This window comes from Globicephala melas, chromosome 13, assembly GCF_963455315.2.
Source record: "Globicephala melas chromosome 13, mGloMel1.2, whole genome shotgun sequence".
Classification (NCBI taxonomy): Eukaryota; Metazoa; Chordata; class Mammalia; order Artiodactyla; family Delphinidae; genus Globicephala; species Globicephala melas.
The window spans coordinates 42,025,735-42,035,467 of NC_083326.1; the positions used below are offsets into that span (position 1 = coordinate 42,025,735).

The 9,733-nt window shown below is 41.1% G+C and overlaps 1 protein-coding gene across 1 annotated transcript in view; it reads left to right on the forward strand.

Moving 5' to 3' along the window:
• Positions 1-3,937, forward strand: part of KLHL14 (kelch like family member 14) — a 101,712-nt gene extending 97,775 nt beyond the window's left edge. Inside the window, exon 9 of the mRNA XM_030876499.2 lies at positions 1,828-3,937. Coding sequence (XP_030732359.2) covers positions 1,828-1,968 — 141 coding nt within the window. The 3' untranslated portion in view covers positions 1,969-3,937. The remainder of the gene's footprint in view (positions 1-1,827) is intronic.
• The last annotated feature ends 5,796 nt before the right edge of the window (positions 3,938-9,733 follow it).

Genomic DNA, 9,733 nt, shown 5'->3' on the forward strand with positions numbered 1-9,733 from the left:
TCCCATTGACTTGAATAAAAATGTATTTTTCAAATTGATATGTTCAAATCAGGATCCAAGAAGTCTCACTTGGGGGCTTCCCTGATGGTGCAGTGGTTGAGAGTCCGCCTGCCGATGCAGGTGACACGGGTTCGTGCCCCGGTCCGGGAAGATCCCACGTGCCGCGGAGCAGCTGGGCCCGTGAGCCGTGGCCGGTGGGCCTGTGCGTCCGGAGCCTGTGCTCCGCAACGGGAGAGGCCACAACAATGAGAGGCCCGCGTACCACAAAAAAAAAAAAAAAAAAAGTCTCACTTGTATTTGGTTATTATATCTCATACATCTCTTACAATCTGGAGGATTGCTCCTGACCCTCTTCCTGTCCCATGCCATTGTCTTGTTGAAAAAGCAAGGTCAGTTATCTTATAGAATATCTGATACTCTCGAATTGCCTAATGATTTCCTATGTTGTCATTTAAAAATAGTCCTCTGTCTCCCTATTTCCTATAGACTGGAAGCTAGAGATAAGGGCTTAAGTTCAGCTTTTCTCTGTTTTTTAAATTTTTTTGTTATTTATGTACCATTTATTTATTTGTCTATTTATTTATTTTAGCGAGAACACGTAAGGAGGTGGCTGTGTAATTCAAATAACATCACATCAGAAGACACATAGGGTCTAATGGTCTACACAGTCACTTTTTAAATGATGACCGTTCCTATATTTTCCTATTTATGTGTGTTGGTTTTATAAGATTAATTTGGGATTTTAATAATATTAATTAGTTTTATTTCTTTTGCATACAACAAGATTGTTATATAAAGTTTGGAGGAGCTTTAAAAAGCTATTAGTTATTTGGAAGTGAATGTGTATTGACATATATCACTAGATATTGGTACATGTGATCTTTTGCTAGTGGAAATTGATAGCTGCAAGAGTATGTATGTTTAGAACCAGACACCAGGAATACACTTTCAGAAAACGACTATGTTGTTTGGGATTTTTGTTTGTTTCTTGCCTATGGTAAAAACAAAGCTACTTTGGTTTAGGAAGGGAAATATTATACAAGCACTAGCCTGAGAGATTGACAAAGGAAACAAGATTAAAGACATTTTTTATTTCTCATGTGGCCTTTTCAAAATAAGTAAGTCAATGTGTGAAGAATTTGGCACGTCTTCATTTCCAGTTTATTTTAAACTGGTTTTGAACCCCATCTCTGATTCTCTATAGTAGTAAGATAAAAATGGAAAAGTGAGGTGACAATCTAAAATCCAATTTACTTCTTTTATTTGAATATTTAAGATAGGGCTTCCCTGGTGGCGCAGTGGTTGAGAGTCCGCCTGCCGATGCAGGGGACACGGGTTCGTACCCCGGTCCAGGAAGATCCCACATGCCGCAGAGCGGCTGGGCCTGTGAGCCATGGCCGCTGAGCCTGCGCGTCCAGAGCCTGTGCTCCGCAACGGGAGAGGCCACAACAATTAGAGGCCCGCGTACTGCAAAAAAAAAAAAAAAAAAAAAAAAAAAAACAGAATATAAAAGATAAATTTTTTTTAAAACTTAAACCAGAGGGATAATTTCCAACTTGAGGTAAGTTATCATAAGGGATTTATAAATCATCTAGGGTGTTGTAGGTGTTTGACTTTTATTATTAGCCACACACCCATACAAAAACCCAGATTTTGAAATCTTGCCAATCCCAAATTTTTCCTTAGAGTACAATGGTTTAAGATCCATTGCTTTCATTTGGAATTTTTTTAGCAAGAGCAGAGAAAAAATATTGTCTTCCTAATGTAAATGTGATAAATAAGCTTGCTGTGGTAATTCTCTAAAGGCTGTCTTCTCTGCTATTCCAGGGAGCCTACAAGTCATCTACAATATGCTATTGTCCAGAAAAAGGCAGCTGGACAGAACTTGAAGGAGACGTAGCAGAACCACTGGCAGGCCCAGCCTGTGCAACAGTTATCCTGCCTGCCTGTGTACCTTACAACAAATAACACCAGGAAACCCTGGAATGAACAGTATCGCATTCTAGGAAGCAATGACAGGTGACATCCCTATTCTAATAGGAACAATACATCCTAATGGTACAACTGCCGAAACTCCATTCTTGGTTTCTGATGATTTACAAGAAGCTACAAAAGAAAAAGACCTGTCCTTGAACAGGTACTCTGTCTGTAAGTCGGATTACACTGAACTTCCTGTGGTGATAGACTCTTCCATTTCAGACTGGTTTTAACTTGTCCCAGCTTTATAAAAACTCCTCACATGGATCTCAACTTTCAAAAGGAGAAAGATAAAATACAGGAGCGTGCCCCCCAGAGAGACCTAAGATCAGTATTGTGCATTGTAGTCTACCTGCATGTGATCTATGTTGAAGTTTTGGGGATATTGTGTTCATGAATGATGCAAAATTTGACCCACTAAAATACTCACACTGCATTACAGAAATTGCCACTCAATTCTGTATTCCTAACCTGTGGCGACTTCACAGATTCCGTAGGCAACACAGTTATAGAAAATCATAAAAGATTAAAGAGGAACATTTTTGTTTCCATATAACTTCATTTCATATACCTTTTGCCCCTTACAGCACCTCGTGGGAATGTAGAAGAGAAAGATATTGGCTCTTGTAGCAATTGCTTTCTGCCCTGTAGGTTCCAGGCTAGCCAGAGTCATAATTTCTGTGTCCTCAGTTTTATCCGAAAGATTAAGACAAACTACGGTGTGTCACCATTCAGTTTATAGAGGCTCACTCTTTCTCATTTGGAGCAGCATATTAAGTCATGAATACACCTGGTCTTTGCTTCGAAAATATAGGACTGACAAAGACAGTCATGCAATATTGAATATTCTGTAAATAGCACATCTGGCCCAAACTTAACCCCTAATGAAAACTGAGAGATTGCTTTCGGAAATTCAGGGACGAAAAGACAGATTTCTCTGAAGAACTGTCCCCTTTTCTCTCTGTCCCTAAAACACACAACTTGAAGAGCCTCAGGAGCAAACCATAGCTCCTAACAAAATACCTCTCCCTCTTCCTCACCTTCGGCTCTAAAAAAAGCTCTAGATATGGCTCTAGAAAAGCCCATGACGGACCCTCCTTCTTTCCCGCAACTCATCACATTTCTTTGTTATCACCAGAGACGCCTGGGCTCAGTTAAGCGAGCAATAGCTAGCTGTCTTGAGAGGCATGAGGAATTTAAGAGCAGAAGGTCAGGAGAGCATGAGACAGTGTCCACGCGGGCCATCAAAAGAGAAAAACTAGCAGGAACACGGATTTGCTTTTCAAGCTCTTCAGAGCTGGCACAACAATAGTTAGGAATAAATCAAAGCCTAAAATATTTTGTGAATCACCCAGAGATGTTGTTGAATCCCTCAACAAGTGTGTCTTTCAAAAACAACCTCACAGGGAAGCCACAGGTTAAAAATGTCTTGGTGATAAGTTTTCACCGTGGAGCATGTCCAGATGGATGAGTGTACTAGAATCCAATGCCGTTTCTACAGTAAAGTGCAATCTTTGTTGTTTTTGTATTTATTTGTATGTTCAGATCCAAAGGATCCGTTGTAAAAATATATATATAAATATATATATATATCCAGTGCAATCAACTTTCATTTCTTTTTTCCTTGATCGCATATGAGTATATAGAAAAAAAGAAAAGTTACAGTACTTTGTGAGAAAATCCCATCTGACGTCTTGAGGAATACAAGGTCTCCTTCAGAACCTTTTATCGTCAACGGTCCCCATTTCTTCTGAAAGTCACCATTTATACAAGGGTATTTGCTTTCCTTGGACTTGCTCATTTAATTTTTATTTCTAGCCAAAATAAATAAAAGCATTTATGAGAACTATAAGTAAAGCTTTCTGTATTTCAGAAAGGCACAAACTATTAGAAAGTGAAAAGTGAATAAATAAGTCACAGAGAATGTAAATTTTGTACAGTATTAGAATGTGTAAATGAAGCTTGCTTGGAAGGGGAAAACTTTAAATAAAAACTTTATGTACTAATTCAACTGTCTCTCCTATTCTGACTTATAAAGCATGTTTATAAACCTACACATTAACTTGTTTGAAGGTTTGTAATAGGTAAATGCATAAATATTTTTATTCTGCAGATATACTTTACAAGTTTATTTAGCTTCCTGGCAGTATGTAGTATGTACGTAGTACGAACAATGTTAAAAATTACGAAATGTTTCAGAGAAAAGTGTTGTGAGTTAAAAATCATGAATTGAATCTGGTTTTTCCACTGTAAGAGTGCTGCAACAAGGCATACTTAAGATCTGATAACCAAGTATTTATAGGAATTGTTAGAAGCACCGTATGCGTTAAACAATACTTGCACCCTTAGGATAAATGAATCCCGTATTTAATTAGGTCAATTATCTAAAAATATAGTGTTCCATTTTACTTTCTTTTTAGAAATCTGGAAAAGAGGCTGTGCAGGGCAAGGAAAGGACTGGGCTATGGAAGACAATAGGAGTAACTGAGGCACGTGGCTGCAGGTTTGGGCAAGCTTCCAGGTAAAGAGCCTGAAAGCTAGAAAGAATTTAATGCTTCCCAGCCAAATATTCCATTATTAATGATTAAACTGATAATTAGAGGGTCATTTGACCCTCTGTAGTATTCTACAGAAGCAAGAGTAATGGAGTTTCTTTTGCCCACTGAATCTTCAGCTCTCCATGCTAGTGTAGCATAGCAGAAAAGGCCCTTGTCTGTAGTAGCTTCTTATCCTGAACCAATGGCTAGTTGTTGCAGAACTTCTTTCATATACTGTGAAGCCCCAGAAGCTATAGTGCTGACCAGTTATCATGATCAGTTAAGCAAATATACTTGGCCTTTTCCTAATCCCAAGGAATCACCTATTTTAAGTTCATAACTAAACTAAAACTGGCTAAACTTGGAGGAGTGAGTATAGGACCAGATGTTTTAATTACTTAGGCTGTGTCTGTGGTCTTAAAATTAGTACCTGTGTTTGTTCTCCCCTGTAAGGGCCAAATTTCTATTTTCCTATAGCTGCTTGACACTTACATCACTGAACAAACTCATCATTATCAACACTGTAATACCAAGTATTTATTGAACATATCCCAAAAGGCATCACTGTAAATGCCAGGCTTCTGATTAAACCTGGTTCTCTAGGTTAAAATATTTTTAAATGAACAAGCAAACCAGCTAAAATAAGGTTGGTAAACATACCAAAGCCAATTAATACACACTGCTGGGTATCTTAACAGACTGAGTTCCCGTAGATGAGGTAGGAGGAAGACCATGACTGATCAAGCCTGACTTTCTAGAAGTGCCTGACCTAGAGGATGTTGGAACTTTGGTGGAAAACAAAATGGCAATAAGAAGCAGCAGAAAGGTCCATATAAGAAGAAAATAGGAACCTCCATACTGTTCTCCATAGTGGCTGGAGAACAGTATGGAGGTTCCTTAAAAAACTACAAATAGAACTACCATATGACCCAGCAATCCCACTACTGGGCATATACCCTGAGAAAACCAAAATTCAAAAAGAGTCATGTACCAAAATGTTCATTGCAGCTCTATTTACAATAGCCCGGAGATGGAAACAACCTAAGTGCCCATCACCAGATGAATGGATAAAGAAGATGTGGCACATATATACAATGGAATATTACTCAGCCATAAAAAGAAACGAAATTGAGCTATTTGTAATGAGGTGGATAGACCTAGAGTCTGTCATACAGAGTGAAGTAAGTCAGAAAGAAAAATACAAATACAGTATGCTAACACATATATATGGAATTTAAGAAAAAAATGTCATGAAGAACCTAGGGGTAAAGCAGGAATAAAGACGCAGACCTCTTAGAGAACGGACTTGAGGTTATGGGGAGGGGGAAGGGTGAGCTGTGACAGGGCGAGAGAGAGTCATGGGCATATACACACTAACAAACGCAGTAAGGTAGATAGCTAGTGGGAAGCAGCCGCATGGCACAGGGATATTGGCTCGGTGCTTTGTGACAGCCTGGAGGGGTGGGATGGGGAGGGTGGGAGGGAGGGAGACGCAACAGGGAAGACATATGGGAACATATGTTTATGTATGACTGATTCACTTTGTTATAAAGCAGAAACTAACACACCATTGTAAAGCAATTATACCCCAATAAAGATGTTAAAAAAAAAAAAAAAAAAAAAAAAAAAAAAAAAAAAAAAAAAAAAAAAAGAAGAAAATAGGACTTCCCTGGTGGCCTAGTGGTTAAGAAGCCACCTGCCAATGCAGGGGACACGGGTTCGAGCCCTGGTCAGGGAAGATCCCACATGCCACAGAGCAACTAAGCCCGTGCGCCACAACTACTGATCCTGCGCTCTAGAGCCCTCAAGCCACAACTACTGAGCCCGCATGCCACAACTACTGAAACCCACGCACCTAGAGACTGTGCTCCACGACAAGAGAAGCTGCCGCAATGAGAAGCCTGCACACCACAACAGAGTAGGCCCCGCTCACCACAACTAGAGAAAAGCCCACACACAGCAACCAAGACCCAATGCAGCCAAAAATAAATAAATAAATAAATTTATATTAAAAAAAAAGAAGAAAATATCCAAGTAGTTAGTCTGTTTGATTTGTATAGCTGTAAAGGGCTGCTCTGCACCAAGCATTAAATATGGGCCACATATTGGGTGGGGTTTCTTAATGGCGTTATTGGCTGGCTCTATTTGATGCAAAAACACAGGGTTCAGTTCTAGAGATAGGTCCTGATAATGTGCTTCAAGAATGCAGCACAATGGGATAGGACTCAGGAAAAAGTCTTCTACAAATTGAAGCTTGAGTGGCTTATTCCATTCTATTCCAGGCTGTTGCCTAGCATATATTAAGGACTTGGTAAATGTCAGTTCTTAACACTAACACGAGTAGCAGCATTACCTTCGTGTTTTCAGCTCACTGAAGATGTTCAAAACAAGATGGCTGCAGTCAGTTGACATTTAAGACTGTCTATTCAGGCTCAGGGGAATTATATCACTTCAGGCAAAGTGATCCTTGATTGTGACCTCTCCTTCCATTTTTTCACTTATTAAGTGGACTCTTCCTCTGTGACCTTCCAAATCCTCTACGCACAAAAAAATGACATATGGCAATAGGCAGGAGGGAAGGTGAACATTTGGCTGCAGGACAGAGGCATCCTACATTTACAGAGAAGGCAGGCTCCTGGCTTCCCATCAAGTCCCTCAGATCTGGGCCATTTGGGAAGTGATTGAACTAAATTAGGGAAAAGGAATAAAGGAATAGGGTTTAGTTATGAATTCAAAGTTATATCAGCAATATTATAACAAACATAACACTTCCACTAACTTCACGTTTGTTATGGGCCAGGCATTCTACTAGGCATTTTATACATGTTTTCTTATTTACTCCTCTAAACAGCTCTATAAAGTAAATGTTAGTTGTATGTGAAAGGTAAGGACACATGCTCAGAAAGGGTAAACTATCTGATAAAGTTAAACAGCTCATAGGTAGCAGAACAAGGATTCAAACTAAGGCTTTAATCTTAGGCCACCTCAAACCACCATACTCTCCTGCTCACAGAATAAATTTCTTAATCATTTGAAGTCTCATAGGAATTCCTGGTAGATTGACTGATTTTTCCAAATGCAAATAGGACGTGTTGGAGGGGAAAGTGAACAATTAATGATGGTGCATTATGGCAAATGCTATATTGTTGTTCTGAATGAACCACTGGAAAGAGTGACCAGAGGAAGGAACTTGCTCTGTGACCCTGGGGAATCATTTAGTCTCTCCAACTTCAGTTTTGTCATCTGTATATGGAGTGATAATCTCATCTTCAAAACATTACTGGGAAAATCATATGTAAAGAATGTGGAGATGAGACCTTCAAGTTGGCAGAGGAGTAAGACGTGGAGATCACCTTCCTCCCCACAAATACATCAGAAATACATCTACATGTGGAACAACTCCTACAGAACACCTACTGAACACTGGCAGAAGACCTCCGACCTACCAAAAGGCAAGAAACTCCCCACTTACCTGGAGAGGGCAAAGGAAAAAACAAAAATCAGAGACAAAAGAATAGGGATGGGACGTGCACCTCTGGGAGGAGGGAGCTGTGAAGGAGGAAAAGTTCCCACACGCTAGGAAGCCCCTTCACTGGCAGAGATGGCAGGTGGGCAGGCAGGAAACTTCGGAGCCATGGAGGAGAGCACAGCAACAGGGGAGCAGAGGGCAAAGGGGAGAGATTCCCACACAGAGGATCGGTGCTGACCAGCACTCACCAGCCTGAGAGGCTTGTCTGCTCACCCGCTGGGGCGGGTAGGGGATGGGAGCTGAGGCTCAGACTTTGGAGGTCAGATGCCAGGGAGAAGACTGGGGTTGGCTGCATGAAGACAGCCTGAAGGGGGCTAGTGTGCCACAACTAGCCAGGAGGGGGTCTGGAAAAAAGTCTGGAACTGCCAAAGAGGCAAGAGATCATTGTTTCAGGGTGCATGAGGAGAGGGAATTCAGAGCACCACCTAAACAGGCTCCAGAGATGGGAGCGAGCCATGGCTATCAGCGTGGACACCAGAGACGATCGTGAGAAGCTAAGGCTGCTGCTGCAGCCACCAAGAAGCCTATGTGCAAGCACAGGTCACTAGCCACACCTCCCCTCCCGGGAGCCTGTGCAGCCCGCCACTTCCAGGGTCCCGGGATCCAGGGTCCCGGGATCCCACTTCCAGGGTACCCTGGGAGAACACATGGTGCACCTCAGGCTGGTGCAACATCATGCTGGCCTCCGCTGCCCACAGGCTTGCCCCGCATTCCGTACTCCTCCCTCCCCCGCGCCTGAGTGAGCCAGAGCCCCCTAATCAGCTGCTCCTTTAACCCCCTCCTGTCTGGGTAGGAACAGATACCCTGAGGTGACTTACACACAGAGGCGGGGCCAAATCCAAAGCTGAATCCCAGGAGCTGTTCGAGCAAAGAAGAGAAAGGGAAATCTCTCCCAGCAGCCTCAGGACCAGTGGATTAAATCTCCACAATCAACTTGATGTACCCTGCATCTGTGGAATACCTGAATACAAAACAAATCATCCCAAAATTGAGGCAGTGGACTTTGGGAGCAACTATAGACCTGGGGTTGGCTTTCTGCATCTAATTTGTTTCTGCTATTATGTTTATCTTAGTTTAGTATTTAGAGTTTATTATCATTGGTAGATTTGTTTATTCATTTGGTTGCTCTTGTCCCTCTTTTTTTATATAAAGACATATATGTTTTTTTCCTTTTTCTCTTTTTGTGAATGTGTATGTGCATGCTTCTTTGTGTGATTTTGTCTGTATAGCTTTGCTTTTACCATTTGTCCTAGGGTTCTGTCTGTCTGTTTTTTGCTTGTTTTTTTTTGTTTGTTTGTTTTGTTTTTAGTATAATTTTCAGTGCTTGCTGTCACTGGTGGATTTGTTTTTTGGTTTGGTTGCTCTCTTCTTTTTTTATTACTTTTTAATTTTTATTTAATTTTTAATAATTATTTTTTATTTTAAAAACTTTATTTTATTTTTTTCTTTCTTCCTTTCTTTTTTTCTCCCTTTTCTTCTCAGCTGTGTGGCTGACAGGGTCTTGGTGCTCTGGCCGGGCATCAGGCCTGTGCCTCTATGGTGGGAGATCTGAGTTCAGGACATTGGTCCACCACAGACCTCCCGGCTCCAAGTCATATCAAACAGTGAAGCTCTCCCAGAGATCTCCATCTCAACGCTAACACCCAGCTCCACTCAACGACCAGCAACCTACAGTGCTGGACATCCTATG